Here is a 24,374-nt window from a genome sequence, read left to right as displayed (position 1 = left end):
TGTGGTCTGGCTGACACGGTGGTGTTCCGCCAAAGCTTAGACTCGACGAGCTCAGAGCTCTTTTCCAACCTGAAGGATCCCGGCGTTTTCTGACTCCATGGAGCCGCCACTCCCACCATGGCGGCGCCGCCCTCAAGATGGCGCCGCGCCGCGGCCGCGCCGCGCTCAAGATGGCGGCGCGGGGCGGGCGCTGCCACGGAACCGGGTCATGGCCGCGCCGGAAGAGCCGTGAGGCGGCCGGGCCGGCGGGAGCGAGCCCGGGACGCGGCCGCTGCGAGCGGGGCCCGGCGAGGCGGTGGCGGCTGCGGCGGGACCGCGCGGCTGCCGCCATGTTCCGCTGCGGAGAGGTGAGTCGGGACTTGTGGGGCTCAGCTCGCCCCCCGCTTCCCCTCCGCACCGGCCCCTCGGGGCGCCGGTAACGGGGCTGCTGCGGGAACCGGAGCCCTCAGGGCGGGAGCCGGGCTCGGGGGCAGGGAGGGCGCTCGGCGGCGGGGCTCGGGCGGCGGAATCGCGCTCGCAGGGTGTCTCCGGGGGGCTCAGGGGGCTGTGAGGTGGAGCAGCCCCGCTTCCCCTCAGGAGCTGCCCTGGCGTTAGTGCCGGTTTGGGCTCCGGTTTCGCCGTTAAGGTGTGAGTGTGTTGCACAAGAGCTGTGGGTGATGTTGGACTGCAGTGTTGGTGTGTGTCTGTATGTGTAAACAGATATATATAGCTGTATATATATGTATATATGCATGGTTATATAACTCTTAAGGTTATTGGAACGGGTGGCGCTTGGAGGAAGGATGTAGAAAGAGATTGCTGTGATATATTTAGGAGAGGATCATGGACAGTCACTTTTCCAGTTGCAAAGTAAGTAGAACAAATGGAAATGTTAGCCAGTGGTGAAAGGCCGAGTGAAAGTACCATGGTTTTGTATGAAGTTTTGCAGTACCTCCATATTCTCCTTTTCTTTTTCCTCTGTTTTTTTGGGTTTTTGTTTGTTTTTTTTTCCACCAGGAGGTTGTTAGCGAGGAGAGTGAGGAGGAAAGCAATGGAGTCAACTTGATGGAGTTTTCAGATGAGATCCTTCTGCACATCCTCAGCTACGTCCCTTGCACAGACCTGGTCCTGAATGTCAGGAGAACCTGCAGGAAACTCGCAACACTTTGCCTTGACAAGAGTCTAACACACACGGTTCTGCTTCAGAAGGACTATAAGGTGGGTTCTGCTTCTTCTGTTAGCTGTGAAGACAAATCTGACTGCTGGAAAACAATGCCAAGAAGTAGAACTTTCCAATGTGCATGGATAAATAGACTGCTCCTGAGCTCTGAAGTCAAATACACAATAGGCTGTTTTCTAAAAGCATTTATTTTCCAGGATGCTTTGTTAGAACAGCTGTGTGCTCCCTTAGTTATATAAAATACTGTCAGTGGAGACTTGACTTCTCCATAATTCTTGAAGCTAAAATGAAAGTAAACATGACCTTCTGTTTGTAACTGTGGTTGTGTAAAGTTACCATTTTCTCAAAATATGTTTTCCATGTTGTTGTGCAAAAAAAATCTTGTGTGTGTTGCTGTCAGGCATGCAGTCAGCAAAGCCAGAAGTTGTGTGCATATTATAACAAAAATAAAGCTTGGAAAGAAAAGATGATATATTCAATGGGAACTGTATCAGTCAGTGCAGGCAGGGGAAAGCCCGCTATGCTCATTTCCAAAAGAGGAAAGTGAATGGAGAAGAATGGAAACATTCTTCTTTCAATTTGAGTTTCTGCACATAGTCAGTTCTGCTGAAATAGCTTTGCTCTAGAAAATGGAGGTGGTTTTCCCTTCCACTCTCAGCTCCTGAACTGTCTGTAATGCAGAGCTGCAGAAGCAAAAGGAAGTGTAATCCTAAGAGGCCAAGGCATGGCAGACTGAGCTGCCAGCAGTGTGATAATTCTTAGGCTGTGCTGCCCTCCCCAAACCTTTGCCATATAATCCAAGTGCCAGCCACTCTTATCCCCATCTCCAGCTGGGAAACTGAGTCAGTGCCCACCATTGCCGTATCTCTCACTGAATGTGGTTTTGTCTGGGTGCAGGTAAACAAAGACAAAGTGAAGCAGCTGATGAGGGACATTGGAAAGGAGATCTACCAGCTGAACATGGCTGGGTGCTACTGGCTGCCCAGCTCCACTATCGACCACGTAACACGGTGCAAGAACCTGGTCAAGCTGAACCTGTCCGGGTGCCACGTCACCTCTCTGCGGCTCTCCAAGATGCTCTCCACGCTCCAGCACCTGCGCTCCCTGGCCATCGATGTGAACCCGGGGTTTGATGCCAGCCAGCTGAGCAGTGAGTGCAAAGCCACCCTCAGCCGCGTCTCGGAGCTGAAGCAAACGCTTTACACACCCTCGTACGGTGTCGTCCCGTGCTGCACCAGCCTTGAGAAACTGCTGCTTTACTTTGAGATCCTCGATCGCTCGCGGGAGGGGTTTATGCTCTCTGGGCAGCTGATGGTGGGCGAGAGCAATGTGCCCCATTACCAGAACCTCCGCATCTTTTACGCCAGGCTGGCTCCTGGCTACGTCAACCAGGAGGTGGTGAGGCTGTACTTGGCAGTACTGAGTGATCGGACACCTGAGAACCTCCATGCCTTCCTCATCTCTGCCCCCGGCAGCTTTGCGGAGACGGGAGCCACCAAAAACCTCCTGGACTCCATGGCCAGAAACGTATGTCTGGATGCTTTACAACTGCCCAAAGCCTGGATTAACGGCTCTGGGCTCCTGCAACACTTGAAGTTCAACAACCCTTTCTACTTCAGCTTTAGCCGATGCACCTTATCTGGTGGGCACCTGATCCAGAGGGTCATTAATGGTGGGAAGGATCTTAAAAGCCTGACCAGTTTGAATCTCAGTGGCTGTGTTCACTGCCTGGCCCCGGATTCCTTGTTTCGGAAAGCAGAAGATGACATTGACAGCAGCATTTTGGAAAGCCTTGTAGTGTCTTGCTGCAACTTGAGACACCTGAACCTCTCTGCAGCTCACCATCACAGCTCTGAAAGCATAGGGAACCACCTGTGCCAGCTCCTGTCCAGACTAAAGCACCTACTTTCATTAGCTCTGCCAGTCTGCTCCATCACAGATGTTGCTGCAAGCGCAGAGAAGCCTCCCACCACACCTAATTTGGTTCCCCAAACATTCGGAAGGAAAGTTCGGATTGGGATACAGACATATCCAAGGAACTTAGGGGATCAGGCAAATCAGAAGATCGAGTCTTCAGTGTTTTGGGCTCTGATGGGAAGCCTCCGATTTTTGGAAACCTTGGAGATAATTGGGTCCAGTTTCTCCTCTGCCATGCCCCGCAACGAGCCCGCAATTCGGAACTCGTTGCCTCCCTGTGTCCGGGCACAGAGTGTGGGGGATTCAGAGGTGGCTGCCATTAGCCAATTGACTTACCTGCAGAGCCTCACCTTAGCACAGCTGCCAAATATTCTCACGGGCTCTGGGCTCGTCAGCATCGGGCTGCAGTGCCAGCACCTGCGGACTCTTTCCTTGGCCAACCTGGGCATGATGGGCAAGGTGGTCTATATGTCTGCTCTCATGGACATGCTGAAACACTGCAAGTGTTTGAGGGATCTCAGGTGAGGGGCTGCCCTTGGACATCTCCCATTTTGTTTGTGGATCTCCAGAAATGCGATGTGTGGTTTATTGTGGCCACTATTAAAAGTGTTCCGGTCCAGAGTAGCTGCAATGGCTTGAAAATCGGGTATTTTCCTTCCTGACTTGTGGAGAATGAGAAGGCATTGCATGCTGTCCTTGAGGGCTCAGGATATGCCCTTTAACCAGTGTTTTAGGAGCAAAAATTGCTGTGACTGCTTTCCTTTTAGATAAGGAAGAGTGCATGCTGCTTATTTGGGAGCTAGCAGCTTGTCAGGGCTGGTTAAATGCTACTTGCCTTTGCTGACTTTTTGGCTTTGTGTACATGCACACCTCTTAAATTTCCAGGATGGAAGGGACTCCTGCACTGTCTAGATAATGTAGAGTTTTCTTTGGGTTTCCCAATGAGATATTTGCCTGCCTTGGATTGGTATGAAAGTCTCACCTCTTTATTTTTTTATTTCATTTCTTTATAATGTACTGAAAACATTCCAGATTTAGAGTTTGTCTTGTTGGTGCTCTTCTCCTAGTAGGATTTAAAGGATCCTACCAAGGGTCTGATCCTAAAGAGTGCACAAAGAAGCTTCATGGTAGCCCAGATGTGCTCGTGAAAGGAGACTGTGATGGTTTCCTTGCACTAGTCCATATGAACACAAATGTTACCACTTTAGAGAGATGGGAGACAGCAAGGTCACAGTTCTGTTACTGTGGCTGAAATTACTGCTCATCACCTGATACTGGTGCTTGTGTGCCTGTCCCTGACCCATTGCAATAGTTAGGGGAACTAGGGGCCTAAAGCACCTCAGGAGGGTTTTAATTTTCCACCACTTCCCATTTATAATGGGGGAGGAGTGTGGTGGTCTCTCATCCAAGGGGTGGCAGCTGTTGGGAATTTGGTTGCTCAAGGTCTTGGGTTACATGAATGTGTCTTTAACCTTGAGGAGAGTAAATTGCCATGGAGGAACTGAGGGCTAGGGAAGGAGGTTTGGGTGTGCAGTGTTGCTTCATCCTAGGCCCTGTAGCTTCCTGAGGCTTTGAAATGGAGGCCAAGAGCGATAGAGATGGGAGGCAGCTTGGAGCCTGGAATAAAGGCTTCAACAGGGCTGTCTCCTTCTACAACATTTGGGTGGAAGCTGTCACTCTTCTTCCCTGAGTAAAGTCTAAGGTTTTGTATTGACTTAAGATGGTTTTAGAAATTGGCACTTCCTCCTGATAACGTAGTTTCCTTTTGATTTGACTAATTGCCTGCTGTTTCCACCCTTTTTTCCCTTCCCAGTTTTCCAGGCTGAGGAACAAGTTTAAGGGGCTATTCCGAAGCAACATTGCCATCTAGCGAGTGCAGGGCAGCATTGCAGGCGTGGTTGCCGTGTCCCAGAGATTCACCTGGATCCTGGAGATTCTGTGCTTTTTGTCCTAAATTTACAGTGCCCCAGTAGTGACGCTGAAAAATTGAAGAGACTTCCCATTCTCTTAATTTTAACTTATTACCCAAAGTTCAGATATGCTCTTAGGATCTCTTCAGGCAGTGCTACCTGATAGCAGTCACAGACTGAGACTGAAACAGAATTTATCAATTAACAGGATTAAGTTGCTGAGATACCCCTGCATACTACAAAGCCTATGCAGAGATTACCCAGATCAAGTTGGGCCCGACAGCTTGTTATCACCTAATGGATTAACCTTCTTGGAGCTCTTGGTTTTCCTGACCCAATGACTGAGATTCCCAAGTGCTCTGTAGCCTGGTAGTAAATCTGCACTAAGCAGATGAACTCTCCTAGTGGCACGGGTCTCAAGCAGGTTCAGCTCCCTGCAGGCTGGTTTCTGGGAGGAAAACCCACTTCTGTGGATTCTGTGAGGAACCTGCCCACTTATGCTGCTGGTTAAAGCACAGACCCCTTGTTGGCCAGGTATGGCTTCACTGTGTGAATTTATTGTCCTCCTGGATCACCCTGATAGAGCATCCTGTCTGTCTTCCCTGAGCCAGGTGTTTAAGATAAAGGTTGGGTTGATGATGGTTGTTCTTCCTGTGGGAGAGCAGTAGCTCTCATCCTTTGCCAGGGCTGGTTGTGGTCACTGTGTTGGCCCCAGCTCTGCATCAGCCTGTGTGCACTGTGTATTTTTCATGCCTGCTCCTCCCCAGGCAGTAAACTAAAGATATGACCATTTTGGGCAGTGTTTGTATAGTGGAGCAGAAGGTCCCTAAATCCACACCACCTGCTTGGTTGATTTCAGGTACAGAAGCCAAGCTGTGCTTTTAAGACCAGAATGGATCTGCTGCTCAGACCCAAGGCTCGTTTTACCCACCAAATTTTATCGGAAACTTGCAAAACCAGGGTTACTCCAGAGTTACTCCCTGTGGGCGCCGGAATTCTGCAGTTTAGGGCCATTCTGCCTATTGTGCTCTTATCCTTTAGGGTCAGAGACACTGCTTGATCCATTTGCCAGTCCCCTCATGAATGTGCTGTGTCTTTCCCTCTTGTCTGAGAGCATCCCAGGCATGAATTGCCCATTGAGTTGTTTTTGTTTATTCCTGCAGGCTGGAACAGCCGTACTTCTGTGCGGGCGCCCAGTTCTTCCAGGCACTGAGTCACTGCTCCTCTCTCCAGCGGCTTTGCATCGTCTCCCGGAGCGGGACTCTGCAGTCTGATGCAGTGATGTCATTCATGGCCAACTGCCTTGAGGTCATCATGTGCCACATGTTTATGGGAGAATCTCTTACCGTTTGCAAAAATCTCCAGCAGTCCATTGTCCGGAGGTGAGTGCGGAAAGGGGTGGATGTGGGATTTCTGAAGCTGTTGGAGATTTATCTCCATTCCCTGCTTGCCAAGGTTTATATGGCTTGGAGCTCTTGTTCCAAGGAGCTAATAGGTAATGTGTAACTGCTTGGCACATAAGCCAGCCTCTCACTTTAATAAGAGTGAATCAGTGAAATGTTTGAAGGTATTATATGAATTTTTGATTCCATTCCCACTCATGTTCTCTGCAGTTCCGCTGGCCGAGTTGAAGTTCTGGATGCAAAGCTCCATCATAAATCAAATGGCACTTTTTGCGTAAACAAAACATCTGCCGACATTTTAAGTACTGAGAGATTTGACCTTGAAGCTTTCCTCCTTTCCCACAAGTGACTAAGATAATTCTCTGTCCTCTAATCACTTGTAAATGTCACTTACTGATAATCCCCTGGCAGCGCAATTCAAAGCCTTTAAAGGGTTGTTGTGAAGGTTTTTTTCTTTGGAGGGTGCGTGAGGGGGGAGAATTGGTACAAACTGCCTTTGCACGTTTGGCAGTTCTTAAATGCATTTTGCTTGGCCCCTTGCAGCGTTCTGAAGCTCACGTGGTGGGAAACGTTTGTGTGTGAGCCGTGAACTGCATTTGAAAAGAGAGCTTTTAATTACGCTTGGCATTTGGAAATCTTCTAATAATGGCAGTCATCTTACAAAATATTTCCCATACAGCAGACTTTCCATTATTATCTTTTTTTTTTTCTATAAGGCTATTTCCCCGCCTTCAGTCTGTTTTCTTTGTCACCTACTGTTGCTGTGCCCTGTTAAGCTCTAATAAAAATTTCAAATTGCACGATGCTATTAGTGCATCCTAAAGGGTGCTCCTCCCCCCCAGCCTTCCTCCAGCTTCAAACTAACTTATTACACTTGGCTTGTTTCCGTGGATCAAATCCAGGGAAGGCTGTGACTATATTAGCTCCCTACCAAACTGCTCCTGAGATTGTTGCTGCCTCTGAAAGCCTCTGTGTCCTTCTGGGATAGGGATTGTTGGAAACATCTGAGTAAATTCCTTGTGATGCGACAAGGATTCTTTGAGTTTGTTTTACACAGGGCTTCATATCTGTGAAAACATTACTGGGCTGATTTTAGTTGTGCTTTGGGGATCCTTAGAAAGAACCAGAAACCTGCAGTTCATGTTTTTTATTTTCCCTCCCTTCTGAGGTGCCGTTGCAGTGCTACCCAAAATTTTAATGTCCCCATGCTGGGCAGAAATACACCATTCTGCAGTTTTTTCTCCCTCTTTTTCTTTGTCATGGACTGATTCTCACTACATTCTCTACCTCTTTATAATCTAAACCCTGGGAACTTTCTAAAGAGCAGCTGATGCCTAGTGGAAATGTTAAAAACTATTTTTATATTTAGCTACAGTTCTGGCTGTCAAACTTATTTTCTTCTTTTATATTTTATTAATAGAGACACTTGTATGAAAATGGGGTTTTTTGAAGGTTGGGTTTTGGAGGTTTTTTTTGCTGAAGAGAGCATCTGCTCCCACTGCAAATTCTACACCTGAAGTCATAATTCTCTGTGACATTGTAATTGGTGGCTCTGGAAACGATTTTGATGTCACGTAAGATTATGACTTCAGGAGGACGATAAGCAGTGGGAGCAGATGCTCTCCTAAGCAACAAAGATCCCGTTCTCATGCAACTGTCTCTAGTAATAAAATGGAAGAAACAAAATACAGAAAATGATGTGTAAGCAAAGCCTGGAGTCTTCCACGAGCCATCAGCGAGTCTTTAACCACGTGACTTCTCCAGCGATTCCATTCTCATCCCTGCACAAATGTGCCTCGGGATGGGGTCAAGAATTGACTCGCTCTTGACTGCATTTTGTCTGCTACTCCGAGGCAGAGAGATGTGCAATAAAATCTGTGTGTGAGCTTAAACCTGTGGGTAAGGCTCCAATTCACACAGCATGGCTTCCTCTCAGTGTGCAGCTGGTGTCTCTTTAATCCAAGTTTTACACCAGGCAGCAAGTTGGGAGTTATCTATCCTTGTGCCAGAATGAAATGAGGTGATTTATGCTTATTTTTTTCCCATTTGTTTGAAATTTATGTGGATGCTGCGTGAAATATGGGGAGTGGGTGGGAAGGAGGAGGTGAAAGGAGGGACCTTGAGCCTTTGTTTGCTCCCTTTCTTGAGCTGGGGCAATTGATCCATATTCTTTAGGTCCCACTGAGGGTCAGAGTTCCTGTTTTAGGGCTGCGGTGAAGGTATTGTTTAGGCTCAGATATAGTTTTGAACAGCAAGATGGGGCCAAAGTGATTCACATTCTCCCAATGCCTCTAAAAGAGAGAAGAAATGTGAGTGCGAATGGGAAAGACCCAGGGCTGGGCAGGCATCAGAAGGTAGAGCTGAGAGGGCTTGAAAATGCAATATAGTGCAGGACAGTCCTTTTTCAAATGTGGGTGCACAGGGAGGTTTGGGTAACAGAAGAGGCAAGAACCTATTTGGGGAGAACAGCCTGGTTTCAGCTGTGGAATTGTACTGGAAGACGGTGAATATACAGGGTGTGGTGATGGGAGCTTGGGAATTAAATCTGCTGCACCACAGCAATGGCTTAAAGCCTGAACTGCTTCTCAAACTCTCCGTTTTTACTGTAAAAGGAGGTTAGTGTTATGTATTTCAGTTCCACTGGCCTGAAAAGAGAGGTTGTTCTTATGTCTCTTAGTCTTGTGACAGCTTTGAACCAGACCCTGTGGTGTCCAGCTTTCTGGTGAGCAGTTTCTGGTTGAAGTTTGCTGCTATTTGGGACAAACTAATTCGTGTATTTGAGTCATTAAAAGCCTCTGATTCAGTTCTGGCTCTTTTGCAATGAAACACAATAAGCAGAACAGGGCTCATCTGGAGCCTCATCAGCAAACAGGAGGCTTGCAAGGGCAAGGTCTCCTCTGAGCTGTAGAGAAGACTGTAAAGATTGTTTCCCTCTGGGCAGATAAATCATTGCAGTGTTTTTCTTTATTCTTTTTCCTTCAGTGTGAATGGGAGGGGGGAGCTCCTTTATGGTTCAGGGAGATACTCTGCACATAAGAAGGGCGTAGTGGTTGGAGTGGGAGATGTGGCTTGAGTGATCCCTGTCCTCTTCCCTGATCTTCCTCAGGTTTCACATGTGACGTTGGTCTAGTCTCAGTTTCTGTGTAAACTGACATTTTTTTTCCCCCATCACATGGTGCTCAGCTGCTGCCACACTTCAGATAGCAGCAGATCCAATGAACACAATGTTTTCTATTTTATGCTCGAACCCAAACTTTGCTGGAGTGCTCAGCTCCAAGCACATGTTGTCCCTGTTTAAATAACTCCTCTGTTCAAACCACTGCAGCATTAATTCCACAAAAACTAAAATACCACAATTTGAGGCCCTGTGGTTGGAGGTTCAGGCGTGACCCCAGACCTGCTGCTGCTGGGCCAAGATACTTCTTTGCAGAAAAGGTAAATTTGCTTTGCCATTTTGAGCTGCTGTGCTGAGATCACTTCTAAATTCCTGCACAAACCCGTGTGTCCAAAGGCAGGTCCAAGGGGATGAGCCTTCCAGGAGCTTTCCCAATCTTTTCCACAGTGTTATTTTGTGGAAGAGTCAGTAGATGGAGCTGTGACCCATGGAAGGTCCCACCATTTACCAGCGGGCTGCATGCTAAATAATCGTATTTATATGCCGGTATGTCTCTGCCCCAAAAATCCTGCGGGCAAGGAATCTGGATGACTTCAGGCTTGCACAGCTACATGGTGTGGTTAGCAGGCACTTCACAAATGTGCAGAAGTTGATTTCCTGGTGCTTTCTTTGCCATCAGAAAACAGGCTGGAAGAGGGGATGGGAAATGCTTTGGCAAATATCCCCTTGGCTTCAAGGACAGATTCTTATTTTCCACTGTGTGCCTTTAGAATTTTGTCGGTTTTAGCTGAAGTGTTTAGATAGCTCCTATCATTGTAGTGATTTCAAGGACTCTACAACACCAGACAATATAAGCCAGTGAAAAGTCCTTGGAAAAAGATTGAGGAAGCTACAATAAAACAAAAACAAACAAACAAATCTTAAAAAAGTCAAAGCAAAACAAAAAACATCTGAGAACACGGCATCATTAGGGATTCTTCATAAAGAAGTGGGGAAGTGTCGAGATGTAGAGGTGAGCTGTGGTTTACAGAAATGGAATCCAAGGGAAAAACCATGGTACACCTGGAGTGTGTTTTGGGGTGTTGGGTGGGCAGTTGGGCTCAGCTGTTCATGTCTCCCAAAAGTGCTGTTGTAAATTCCTGGAGTCTGGGAGCTGTTGGGAGATGGTGCAGAGGGCTGGGGCTGTGTGGGGTTGTGGAGCAGCATCCCCCCAGAGCTGTGGGGTCGGAGTGGGGACGTGGCAGTTCTCTCCTAAGCTCTCTGCCCCTGTTCCCCAGCCACACTGGTACCTCTCTCCAGCAAATGGCTTTGAAAAGCACCCGAGCAGCTCAGCACTGGTGAGGCCTTGAATCCTGTTCAGTTCTGGACTCACCACTTCAGGAAGGACATTGAGGGGCTGGAGTGTGTCCAGGGAAGCATCTGGAACACAAGTCCCTGGGGAGAAGTTGAAGGAGCTGAAGGTGTTTAGCCTGGAGAAAAGGAGGCTCAAAGGGATCCTTCTGTCTTTCCATAACTCCCTGACAGGAGGGTGCAGTCAGAGGGATGTTGGGCTCTGCTGTTCCTTGTTGAGGAACAAGGGACAGGACAAGAGGAAATTGCCTCAAGGTGTGCCAGGAAAGTTTTAGGTTGGATATTAGGAACAATTTCTTCACCAAAAGGGTTCTCAAGCACTGGCAAAAGCTGCCCAGGGCAGGGGTGGAGTCTCCATCCTTGGAGGAATTTAAAAGCCATGAGGAGTGGCAGCTGGGGACATGGCTGAGTGGTAAGCATGGTGGATGAATGGTTGGGCTTGGTCTTAGGGGGCTTTTCCACCCTAAACAATTCTGTGATTCTGTGACTCAGATCACTCTTGGGTTAACCAGTGCTAGAAAGGGCAGAGAATTTTTCTCATTTAGGACAGTGTCACTGTTCTGAGGATCCAAACTCAGAGGAAGAGAAACACAAACTTACCCTGCCTCGTGCCTGTGTCAGGTATGAAGCACTGTTTGGTTTGAAGTGACTTTCATAAGATTCCTGCCACTTTCTAGGAAGAGCTTTCAGCCTAAATTAGATCTTCCTGTTCAGTCTTCTGTAGCATTACCTAAATTTCCCTGTGCTTGTTATTGTCCTTTTTTAATGTGAAACTCTTGGCTGGATCTTCCCTTTTTCTTAAACTGCTGATTCCAGTGGCCCTCTGTGCCTGTGAGAGCTGTGAGCTTGCTGAAGGGATGAAGCAGCCTCCTGGGATTCAGTTGCAGAAACAGGGCTTCCAGGTGGGAACACGAGGCTGAAATTGAGTATTGCAAAGTGCTGAGCGAGCCAGTCCCTCTCCTGGCATTTAGCACAGGACTGAGTTAGCACAGATGAATTTTTGCTCACCTCAGGGCTAAGTATTCCCCCTTACCCTGGATATTCCTGCAACATTCTGCTTGCCTGAATTCTCATTGTGGTCTCAGCCTCATAAAATCCCTTTTGGAGACCCCTTTTACTCTTAGAGGGGTTGGAATGGGTTCTGGGGGCAGTAGATGATTGCAAGATCATCTTTGAATTCAGCCGAATCCTGCAGCATCACTCCCATGCTGCCCACCCGACTGCTGCAGTCCTACTGACACTGCAAAAAGCTGCTGTGAGCACCTAGGGCTTATTCAAGATTTTCAAGCTGGTTTTGCATCCCCTCAGCACCTTCTCTTCCTTCTGACCTTGAAGAAGTCCCTGTCTGTACACTGCTGGCTTTGCTGCTGAGGTCCCAGAGCCGCTGGCCGTGGCTGCTGATCCCACCCTGCCAGCCCCAGCCCCGTGCAAGTGGGATTGCAGAGGACTTAATGTATCACCAGGCTGGTGTAGTGAATCATTAGCATCCTGCTCAAGCTTTCATTGTCTGTTTCATTTCCTGCTCTTGGAAACCCCTGAATCATTCTGTCACAGACTGAATAACAAACTGCATCCTTGTCGGCTTGCGTTGCCCAAGGATTCCTTGGCGGGCTTGGCGAAGGTTGAATGCATGAGGTGTGGCCCAGACACCTTTGCTGTTACCAGGGATGTTGTTTATAGGTGGGTTTAAATACTTTACAAGCCAGCAGGGCTTATGGGACCATCCCCAGTTTGCCATATTAATTTAACTTCTTTTGGGGGTACTCACAAACCCCCTTCTTTAAATGCATTCCTGTGGCTGACCCAAATGCCTCGTTCTAACTGCCAGCTCATGTGTTTTGAAAGGAATTCAGTTCTGAAACCTTCCTCAGCGGGCAGATTGGTTTCTGCATGAAATAACTTTCAAGGATTGTCCTCTCTCTCTTGGCTGAGAAATAATATTGGAATAGCACTGTCGTGCTTTCTCTTCATGAGGGTGTAAAAGGCTGAACGGAAGCATTAACTGCAGCTTTAAAGCATTTCCATAGTAAAATAAATCTAATTGAGCAGTTATTGCAGTAGCTTTTTAATTTGTGGAAGAGATTAGGAAATAACTTTCAGCTTGCTCTGGCAGAGCACTCCCCTAGGACGTGTCCTGGGCGCTCTGGCATCGCTCTTTGGGTTCTTATTCCCTCCCCCTTTAATTGTCCGGTCACATTTGAGTGATGCAGAGTTCAGCTGGCAAAATAATGTAGGAACCTCAGTCTGCAGGCGTGTTTGATACAAACCTCAGTTCACAGAAGGAGTAGCAGAGTGCCATTCATGCCTTACAGGGAAACCACAGTAGAGAGATGTAATTTGCCTCGGCTCGGGATGAGTCTGATGTGTTATTGCTCCTTCCCTGTGGCTCAACACAGTGGCAAAGGAGGAAGCTTCATTGAGGATAATGGGAGAGTTGGCAGTGATGTGTGTGAGTGATTTCCAGAGTCCCATCTACACCCCTTGGTCTCAGGTTGGAGACTGCAGTGATGGGACTTAGCGTGGAAAAATCAGCAGCTTTGGGAGAATGTTGGTTTGTCTACATAGACATGAAGGGATAGAAGATACCCCTAAAGGAAAACACTTTATAGCAAAAATATCTCATTGTGTGGAGTTAAGAGCAACCAGAGGAATCTGAACATCTTTCCCTGGGAACTTTTCAAGTCCATTTCTGAGGTTTGGAAATAAAGTCTGCTTAGAAGGGCTGGGAGGGAGAATGGCACTAGAGAATGGATCTGCTTTAGAGTCAGTCGGGGAGAGTTTGGGTCCCCCTAAAAGGCTTCTGGGGGATGAGTGGGTGGCAAAGATTCTCCCTGCTCCCAGGGGAAGGGACCTGTGAGAATTCCACCTGCAGTTTCTTTGGCGAGGCCAAATCTTTGGAAGATGCTCTGCAGAAGCTTCTTTGGCAGTCACTGTAAGCAAGGAGAGATTTGCAGCTCCCTGGTTCTGAGGTCAGGGCACGGCCAGTGGAACAAATCTTAAGTGTTTGCCTGGCCTTCCCTGAGAAGATGAGAAAAGTGTGTGTGTGTGTATGTTGGGTCATGCTGCTGCCAGCTGCTCCAGCTTGTCCTGGCATTTCCTCCATTCCACTGTGCCATGCTTCAGGAAGGGAGTTTCCAGGCTGGCTCAGGTATGCTGGCTGAAGCTTTCAAGACAGATGCCACACTTGAACTTCTAGGTGTGAGCAAGTCTTCTAGTGAAAACAGGCTGTGCCTGGCAGAGGATTAACAGGGCTTTGTGTGTGTAGGTGAGAGAGCTGCATACAGGGCAGAAAGTGAGTTGGTCTGAAACCTGTGCTCTTGACAAACTTGTGCCTCTCCAAAAACATCTCATCAGCCTGTGGGGAAACAGAGAGGGGAGGTGTGTGACTGCAGCAGAGACTGGTTTGCATTTGTGAGAGTTGTGCCAACCAGAGTCCACGTCTGCTCTGTCCCTGGTGTGCTCTGTTCCCCCAAATCAAACTTCTCATTTCCTTCCTTCCTTCCTCTCCTTCTCTAGAGCTTCTTTCTCCATAAGCTCAGCTTGGTTTGTGGAGGTCAGAGATCTGCCCTTGATCCATTCCTGATACACTTTTATTTCCTCACTTCATCTGCTGTGTGCTGCTTTTGTTGGCAGTGTTTAATTATCCCTCATTGCGTGCCCTCGGCCCTGCTTGCCAGCCTCTGTGAAGTGGGATGTGCTGAAATGTCAGATTTGGCTTAGGACTTCTACTTTTCTGTGGAAATGTCCAGGGGAAGAACATCCTTCAGCCCCAAATACTGCCTTATCCTTTCCTTACAAGTAAAGAAGTTTGAGCAGCACCTAATGTAGAGAGCTGTCACCTGCCAGGGTCTGTGGTGCAGAGGGTTGCAGGGGGGGTATAATCCATCATTCCAGGCTGCTGAGATTCCCCATGGCTTTGGGCTACCCTTTGGATCTATCAGGAGCTGGAATCTCCTGGGGACTCACTGTCCTCTCTGGAGAGACATGTCAATGTTTGCCAGGAGATAACTGCATTCCAGGGAGGGACTCTTTTGTCTTGCTAAAATCGAGGAAATCTGATCAAAGTGCAGCCTTGCTTTAGACTTTTTCTTTTTGACTTTGTCCCTGACCTACATATTGGATCCTGCCACAGTGGTTGGAAGTAATTGAGAGTGTAGTGTTAGGCTATTTACCAAGCTGTTCACTTGAAAATAACCTTACTGAGTCCAGTCCACACCTGTTCTGGGAGAATTCTGGAGACAAATAGCAAAGCATCATTAACCCTTTCATCCATATACAACCAGTTCAAGATCTAAGAGCAGAGAGATGCTGTACCTCTGCTGATGCCAGGAGGAATTTGTGACAGAGGATGTGCTTCACCATTTGTTTCCCAGCTCTGTGGATGATTCCAATCAGCTGCTGAGGCTGGGTCTTCTCTGTGTCCACATCCACATGAGGACACTTCAGAAACCTCCTCGTGGAAATTCTTGCTGGGTGGTTGTTGGTTTGGTGTTGATTCTGTTGGACTAAAGGTTATGCTGGAAAATATATTGGGGGTAGGAGGGAGGTGTTTTCTTTGTTATCCCAGTGGTTGTTTCTGATTAAAGGATCTGTTTTGAAGGGGCTGCTAGTCAGTTGCCTAGAAAACTTGCTTTCATTTAATTAATCATGATGAGTTTAGTCTGGAGGTTTTGTAGGGGAGAGCAGGCAAGCATATCCTTGGCTTTTTTCCCTTAAAAAAAACCAAAAAAACAACAAACCAAAAAAAGCAGGGCTTCATGTCTGAAACTGCAGCTCTTTTGTCTCCCCGGGTCAACATCCTTCTCTGTCCTTCGGGTTTTAATTTTACAAGCCATGCGTTTGCAGAGGTGGATGGAGTTTGAAGTCCATCCAGGTGTGGAATGAGGAAAGAACCCTCAAGAAGATTACAGGAGCTGTTCTGCAACTCATTAACTCACTCTCTTCCCCTTCTTGTTATCTCCTCCCCATGCCTGGGGCCTTTCGAAGCAGTGCTCTAAGTGCCTCTCACTTAATCTAGCCCACCTGGACAGGTGTATGAAGAAAGGAATTGCCTTCCGGGGAAGGACTAAAGGAGCATAGATTGCAGAGGGAGGCTGCTTTTGGGAACTGCTAATCCCAGTTTAACATTATGACAGCTGCTCGTTAAAATCAGGGTGTTTTTTAACAGGCAGTTAAAGGAGAGGCTTTGCACGCACATTTAACTGAGAATAATAGTGAACCATGTGTATTTGATTTTTTTTTTCTTTAAATCACGCAAATTGTACATGGAAAGAATTCTCCGGCGTCAACTTGCTGGGGTATGGAATTTACAAGGTTTGCAGTAACATACAGTTTCCTGTTGAGGGGTTGGAGAAAATCACAAAGCTTTCTTTTTTTTTTTTTCTCTTATTTTAAGATCAAGTTCAAACCCCTGGTATGAACCCAGCCTCTTTAGGAGGGACACTTACTGCATTGGAGTTTTTCACTTGTCTCGGTAGCAGTTCATCATGTAAACTTGTCTGGGTTCTTGTTTTTATAGCTACGTGTAAAGACTGCTTATAAACTACAATTTTGTACATGGTGGGAAGGCAGCACTCAGGTCCGGTTTGGGAGAGTCTATATACAAAGAAGGAAGCAGTTTTTTTCCCTTGGGGAGATGGGAGTTTCTTCCTTTGCTGAACTTCAGTAAACTTGGTCTATTAACATGATTTTCTCTGCACGACTGTGGTGTTGGATAAGAAACGAGAAGAGCTAAGGCAGAGCAGGGACTATCAAAGAGACATTTGGCTGTATTTCATGTGATTTCACTGCAGACTTTACCAGCTGCCTCCCAAATCAGTAGTTATTTGCTGGTTGATTTCTTGAGGGCAGTGCTGTGGAAGTAAGAAGCTGCACAGCTCTGACACAAGTCCCCAGATCCACTCGGGGAGCCGTGTCCTTTTCTGCCAGCCCTTAGGCATGAGGCATGAAGGGCAGGTCTGTGATGCAGAGAGATATAAAATTGCCCCAGGTAGTTCTGTTGCTGGAAATTCTTACTCCTGCAGCTACTTAGGTTCAGGCAAATTAATTCAACCCACTAAGACTGAGCAGCTAGCCTGGGAGTGGAAGTTTCTCTGCTGTGTTTTTGGCAGCTCTACTCCAAATGGTTTGTGGATGGGAATGTCCTTTCTGTCTCCCAGGAAATGCCAGTCTCTCGTGTAGCTTTCTTCAGCTGGCTGTATTGCTACCTGGGATTTTCATGTCTGTTTCTAGCAGCTGGATCTCCAGCCTTTCCTCACTGTTTGACAGAAATCTGGCCATTTCAGAGCTAGAGATGAGCTGGGAATCCTCCAGACACACACCTGTCTAAGTTTGTCGAGCAGAGATCTTCTCTTTGGACCCAACGCAGCTTGGTTCAGCCTCCAGGGACTGGTGCAGCCAGTGTGACTCTGCCTCCTTGTGACTGATAATGAACTGTTCCTTGTCACACCCTTCAGAGGAAACATCTCGGTGGCAACAGGACTAAGAGACACAAATATTTTTCATCTTAAGGTGTAACTCTTAAGAGTAATTATGCTACAGTTTTAACCCCCCCCCCACCCCAACAAGCTTTAAAAGACTGAACTCTTGTTAAACTGTACTGAATAATACCGTTTCTCTTCCTCACAGGTTGCTGTCATGTAAAGTACTTGCTGATGGGCACTTGGGCTTTTTTCTGTACGGTTCTTTCTACATTGTTTAATGGCTTTAACTTTTGCAAATCTCTTCCTTTGCTCTGCTGCCTGGATTAAAAAGAAGGCTGCAGTGTGTGAATGTGAGCACACTTAAATGCTTATCTGCACATCTGAGCTTTCTAAACTTGCCTATGCTCTAATTGCAGAGTGTAGACTCTGCATGCAGAACAACCCAGCCTGAAGTGATAATCCCAGGCTCAGACCCGAGGGAATGCCTGACATTGCTCTGGCCTGATTTTCCTAATGGCTCTGCAACTTGCCTCTGGTTTGCAGGTGGTTTAAATTGTTATCGCTGAGCACCTTGCCCAGCTTGGGCAGAGCTCTTGGGATCTCTGATCCTCGAAGAATACATACGTGTCTTGATTTATTTTTTATTAATTTCTCAAAACTTCTTCCTCCCTCCCGACTTTAGGTGCAATTTGGGCTTGTGCCAGCTTAGCAGACTCACTGCAAAGGGATGCAAACCCAGCCTGAACTCCCTGCTGACATAGAGAGGGATGAGTGGGAAACCTGGAGTTCCAGCTGCCCCTCTTGCCTCCTCTGAACAACCCTTCCTTGCCCCCATCCCGCATGATCAATACCCAGGCCATCCCCTTCCCTTGCACTGGAGAATTGGTATTTTTCCTTGGCTAATAACCTGTGTCTGATTTAGTTTCCAGGCAGAACGCCCTGCATTAAACGTTGTCATTTTCCCTCTGCTTCACGAGGACTTGACAGAGGTCATCAGAGATGTCCCCATGCGGCACTTGGATGAAATTACCTTGTTTAAAAGCAGAGTGGCCGAGGAACCTCCCAATTTGTGGTGGTGACTGTCACAGCATGGAAAGGACAAGTCAGTGTGAACCTATGGAGCAGCTTCTTGTTGGCCTGGGTTTCCCATCCTCGGCTCCTCACTGGATGCTGTACAATCACTTCAACCAGGTGCAATTGCAAAATAAAAAAAGCTGGTTCTTTGCAGTAGGGAAACATCTGTTGGATGTTGCTTGCATCTGAAAATCCTGTCTCAAAGGCTTGTGGAATCTGATGAGTATTTCCTTGCGGTTAATATGAATAGTTTTTGTTATTTTACTGAAGTTAAAAGGTAAGAGAAACTGACTTGATGCTCTTTCCCCTGTGTCCCCTGGTGTCTGTCCCAAGGGCCCCTGTGTACGTTGGCAGTGTGCTTTGTGGTTTTGGTGGAAATCATTCTTTGCTTCAGTCTGTTTTTGGCAAAGTAGAAGGCCTAGGCCAGCTCAGAGGCACAAAAATGTGTTGCTCAATTGAAGTGCATCACATCTTTTCTATGTTACAAATAGGCATTTATAGTCACACGTGCAGTCACAGATATTTAAAGGTTTTTTTTTTAATTTTTAATAACAAATTAAGGTTATTAACACCTCAACAGTGTTATGTTCCTGCTGATGCTGTTTCCATTGGTTTGGTGAAAGTTCTCAGCTCATCTGGAAATCCTTGTCCTAGGGTAGATGGTGCCTACAGTGAATAAGTTGAGGCTCAGATCTGATTTATATGCAGTCTGTCTTGCAGTGTAGATGGGAATGTAGTGTTCCAGTTCTGTCCTTATACCCCATGCCTTGAGCTCATGCTAATTTTAGAGATGTTATGAAGTATTTTCACAGTGTGATTTCAGTCAGCTTCTCTGCTCCACAGAACTTCCTCAGGCATCAGTAGTGGTCTGGATCACTTTCATATTGCCTTATTTACTGAGCACTTTTAAAAGCATCAGACAGCTGTACCAAAAGCCAAGTTACAAATTCCTGGAGCTACATGTCTGGGTGGCAGAATTTTCCTTGGTAGCATACCAGGTCTGACTTCTGCAAAGCAGCTGCTGACCAGAGCTGTCTGACTTCACCCAAATCCCAAATGTGTTGAGCTCTGCTCTTCTGGGGAGGCCCAGAGTCGTCCAAAGATGATGTGCCCATCTCCTTGTCAGCATTTTCTACTCAAGATGCCCTCTCCCAAATGGTCTTCTGTCCTCAAGTGTTCAGAGGAAGCCTGGTCTGGTGGGATAGATTTGAGAACAAAATGCATCTCCCAGCATTGGAGGACTTTCTGTCCTTACTTTCCAATCAGCCACGTGTGAACCTGCCTGGAATTCTGTCCCACAGGTGTAAATCTTGAGCGAGGCTGTGGTAACCCTGGTGCTCAGAGAGGTTACAATAAAGGGCAGGTAAGTGTCAGGCTCTGCTAGCACAGGTCTGTCCCTTGCTGAGACCAATCCCTGGTGGTTTGCTGTCTTTCCTGAGGCTCCCTCTCTTCCCCTCTCAGAACAGAGAGCCAGCACAGCCTCTGGAGTGCAGCTGGCAGCAGGATGGTGAGGCCAGCTCCTGTTCCCCTGGGAATGCTGCAGCTGAGCTGTGAGCACTCCCTGAGTGTTTGAGGCTCTGCCTCAGCTTCAGCTCCGTGCAGCTGAGTGTGACGAGCTGCTGCCCCTCTCCTGCCACTGTTTTCCCACCCACTCTCCTCAATGAGGCCGTTCTTTCTACCTCTTGTCATATTATTCACCTGTCTGAATCCTCTTCTCCCTCTCTTCTATCCCTCTCCCTCACTTCGGCACATCAGATGTGATTTTTGGCAGGAACACGAGCTGCTGCTCTGTCCAGTTGAGGCCACTTCAGCTCTGCCTGGTTTTTGTCTGCGTTTTTTTCCTAGGATAACTATCGATGACTGGGCAGAGGGTGTTCGCAAAGCTGTTTTCTCCTTGTTGGAGGCATTGGCAAAGTTGCTTTGTCCTGCTTGTGCCGCTGGCCTCAGGGCAGAGGGAAGGCAGAGAATGCAGAGGCAGCTCTCTGATGCCTTAGGGGACCTGTTCAGTCCTGTGAAGGAATCCTGATGTTTGGTTGAGTGAGGCCATTCCCACCCTCAGCGGGATTTCCCCTGCATAAACACTCTGTGGCATCAGCAAGAGCTTGGCAGTGCTGCCAACTCACCTCTTCCTGCTCTGCTGGAAAACCTGGAATGGGGGACAGTGGTGTGCAGAAACCAGCTGTTGCTTGATTCTGGTGTTAAACCTTTGCTCTTGGGGTTGCAGTCACTTGATGGAACATGCTGCACACTTGGCTTGGCACATCCATGTCCACCTGCCTCGTGTCCTGCTGGATGGGAGCAGCAGCCAGGGATGTTTTATAGCACTGTTATTCTGTTGCCAGGGATATGATGTTTGGGCATCTGTATTCACACAAGTGGGTCACAAGTCCTGATGATGCTACCAGTTATAACCAGGGTTAGGAAAAAAATCACCCACAGGTGATAAAGGTAGCATCCTAAATAGTAATTAAGAGCTAAAATCTCCTTCCACCCCCAGCTCCCCAACTCTGGGCCAGTGCTTGATATCTCTACTACAAATCCTCTTATGGTGAGTGAGAATTTCCGCTGCTTTTGCACTCCAGGCAGGATTCACCAGATGTTAATAATGTGCTTATTTTCTCTAAGTGCTATTTTGGCATCGGTGTTAATTACAATTTATATTCTGCAACATTTACACTGGGAAAAGAACCCACCCTAATAGTACCCAATTGGCAGAGCTGGGCTATTAAACACAGCTCCATATGTTCTGAGCAGAGCAGTGGATGGGACTCGGAGCCCACTCAGGGCTCAGGCTCCAGCAGGCAGCTGTAGAGAAAGAGAGGGAAGCAGAGAGAGGGGTGTTTTGCTCCTGGATTTTATTTAATATTAAACCCTCCCCCCCTCCTTTTCTCTGTCCCTATCTCTCCAGAAATCTCCCTCCTGCTACCTGTGAGCATTTAAGGAGGTGATTTCTGAGCCTGCTGATGCTGCTGTCCGTAGTCTAAAACAAATGAATTCAATTCCAGAAGGTGCCCTTCTCGCAAGGAGTGCCTCTGCAGGATCCCAGTCCCTGCTGGTCTCTTCCCTGCTGCCTTCCAAAGCAGACCTCCAATCTTTGGGAACTGCAGCAGGAATTTTTGCATTGACCACACCAAGGTGTCTGTGGTTCTGATGGAGAAGGATATTCTGGGACAAGTACTGTTCTTGTGTAAAACTCTTTGTAGTTTGCTGCTCTGCTCACGTCCAAAGTTCTGTTTGGCAAAGTGGCATTTGATTCCTGTAGGCCGGGGGGGTCTGGAGTGACACTGGTGTGTGGGGAATTCAGAGGGGAATTCAGAAAGTCATCTGTGTTCCCCTGGGTTTCTTAGAATTGTTTCCTCAGCGGTTTGCAAAGCTGATTTCACGCTCTCTTTAGGAAATGGCAGTGCATCCACTGCTCTGTTTGGAGAAGGGGCTGTGTGGTGACAGTCTCTCCCTTCAGGAGAGCTCTGACTGTGGTCACTCCTCTGTCAGGGAGAAGGAGAAGATGGGAGTGAGAGGAGTCATGGATCTCACTCTGGAAGCCAGACACACATCCTGAGGCTTGGCCTGCTTCCTCACTTGTGCAAGGGGAGGAGGCTCCCCAGGTGCTGAACCCTCCAGGTGAGGTGTTGCTCACTGGGGAGCAGAGGGCAGACCTGGGGCTGGTGTGGACTGAGAGCAGCAGAGCCACAACCCTGCTCACTTTAATTCCCATCACTGCCTCCTCCTCTGCTGGGAATGTGGGATGCCAGGGAGTAGAGCAGGACCCATCCCCTCACACTGATGTTCAGAACTGTGGCAGCTCTGGGACGATGGACAGGTGCATGGGACCGTCCATGTGAGGTGCTGGGTGCTTTCTTCCAGCAGGGCTTTTTTAGGGCTGTAGAAATTTGGGACTTTCCCACTGGCAGAGAGTGAACCAGTGCAGTAGGGTTGTTTCACCTGACTAAGGAGATGCAATTCCCTCTTGGCTGGTCCCAGCAGAGTGTCCAGCCAAAGCTGGGAGAGCAGTGCAGGAGCTGTGCTGGGTGTTGCAGAGCCCAGTCTCCTTCCACTGCAGCTCTCCTGCCTCTTTGAGATGCGCAGGCAGCCGGGGCACTCCAGCGGGAGAATCATTTCCATAGAAACCAATTGGGATGTTGTACGGGGAATAATGATTAATAGTGATGGGATGTTGCCTCAGGCCCTTTTCATTTTTTAGGGGGCAGTGAGGGACAAACTGGGGCACAGGTAGGGGGACAGGGAGACTGGAAAACTAATGGAAACCATCTCTTCCATTAATTTCCAGGGCAGCTTCCCCTCTTTTCCTCCTACCCAGCCCCCCACTGCTGCTCCCAGCTTTCGTCAAATTTTCAAAATGGCTAACCTGGTTAGAAATAATCATAATAATAAAAAAGGATGGATGAGGTCTGACTACTAACATTGTTGCTGTTAGCAGCAGGATTTCAGCCATAAAACATGAAGCAAGGGAGGCATTGACCTTTCCGCTGTTTGAAATGAATGGAGACATCAATATCTATTGTTTTGTGGCATTGACCTCTGACGCTCTCGGTTCGCCCTCCCCTTTCTTTTTTTTTAATTTCCCCCTGACACTCGAGGAAAGGGGTCAGTCTGTACCATCTATTGATCCCGATCTTACTTGGTGATAGGGAAATAATTAGAATTTTAAAGATCTCTGCTGTACCCTGGTGAAATACATACACAGAGGCACAGGCTAAGCCCCCACTTGCCATGTTGTGTTCTCCCCCCTTCCTTGCAGAGATCCAAAGCTCTGAGATCTGAAGGAGGGCAGATCAATATAGGTTTAATCATGATGGGGGTTTTATTTCAGTTTTTTAAATGGTAAAGTGTAACGTTTTATGTTAATGTTGTCGGAGCCTGGCTGCCTGGTGCCTTGTTTTATTTATTCTTTTAAGTAGCCCCTTCTTTTGTGAACTTCATCTATGTACAGAGAATGTGAAATCAGGCATTGCTAATTAGCTGTATGACAATTAAGTAATGTAGCACAAAACCATTAGGACACTGGATTTGTTTTTGAAGTTTATCCTTTGAAGTGGAAGCTGCAACTCCCTGCCCAAGGCTGCTGGGGAAAATGTTTTTCTATCAAAACTTTCTTTGAAAATAAAATGTCAATGTAAGAGTCCCTATTTCTGTCGTCTCTCCCTCTAAACAGCGGGTGGAAATTGTTTCTCCTTGTAAAAACTGCTGGCATTGATAGAAAGGGGAATTCAGGAAAGCATTAAATGGGCAGTTGGTCTCCAAACACCCTCAGTTCTGGTAGAGATGTTACCAAAAATGCTTGTTTAGCTGATTGAAAGGGAACAGTGCCATTCTAGGAGAGAAGACCCGGCTCACGAGTCTGGAGATGGCAAAGGGAGGTGGTCCTAAAACTGGGGGTTCATCTCTGACAGCCCAAGTGCCATCAGGGTGCCAGTCTGGTCACAAATCCCTGCAGGCTCCTGGGTTTGGGCTGCTCCGTCCGTGCGCTCCTTTGACACTTATGTTTGCATCTGGCCCTTTGTCCTCGTAGTGAGTCGAATTCTGAATGTGCAACTTTCATGTATGCTGGTGGCATGTAAAACTTCAAATAAAGAGTGAAACATTTCAAACCAGCTCTATCTCCTTGCCTCCTGCTTCCTGTTTCCCTCTCAGTGTGGAGACACTTTGGTCTGGATGCTGCCCAGTCTGCTCTGGGAGCTGTGGAGCATCACTGGGAGTGCTGGGATGAGCACTTTTGGGGTTTCAGCCCTGTTCTCTTGGGTCTCCTGGGTTTGGTGATGTTCTGTGGTGTTTGTGGCTGTGGGCTCAGCTAAAGAAGGAGCTACTTTGTGTTCAGGAAATGCTTCTCCTCCTTGGATCTCTGCGCATCTGTGCTGAACTGTGCTGATGTGGGACAGAACATTCAGTGCCAGGCTGCGTGAAGATTGGAGCAGCCTGGTCTAGTGGAGGGTTCCCTGTCCATGGCAGCAGGGCTGGAATGAGATGAGCTTTGAGGTCCCTTCCAACCTGAACTACTGTGGGACT

The 24,374-nt window shown here is 47.6% G+C and overlaps 1 protein-coding gene across 3 annotated transcripts; it reads left to right on the top strand.

The window, feature by feature from the left end:
* Positions 1-268: 268 nt before the first annotated feature.
* On the top strand, positions 269-23,962 carry FBXL18 (F-box and leucine rich repeat protein 18). 3 transcript variants are annotated; one of them, XM_015643099.3, is made up of 5 exons: positions 269-347; positions 997-1,197; positions 2,057-3,597; positions 6,150-6,368; positions 18,199-23,962. In XM_015643099.3, exons 1-5 carry the CDS (start codon positions 330-332, stop codon positions 18,353-18,355), a joined length of 2,136 nt encoding a protein of 711 aa, XP_015498585.1. In that variant the 5' UTR covers positions 269-329; the 3' UTR covers positions 18,356-23,962. The 3 variants fall into 3 exon arrangements, with proteins under 3 accessions (XP_015498585.1, XP_033373732.1, XP_015498584.1); XM_033517841.1 differs by lacking the exons at positions 269-347; positions 18,199-23,962 and adding exons at positions 487-849; positions 6,600-7,802; XM_015643098.3 differs by lacking the exon at positions 269-347 and adding an exon at positions 495-849.
* The last annotated feature ends 412 nt before the right edge of the window (positions 23,963-24,374 follow it).

This window comes from Parus major, chromosome 14, assembly GCF_001522545.3.
Source record: "Parus major isolate Abel chromosome 14, Parus_major1.1, whole genome shotgun sequence".
Taxonomy (NCBI): Eukaryota; Metazoa; Chordata; class Aves; order Passeriformes; family Paridae; genus Parus; species Parus major.
Note: the sequence above shows the minus strand (reverse complement) of the source record. Positions and strands in the feature narration are given on the sequence as shown.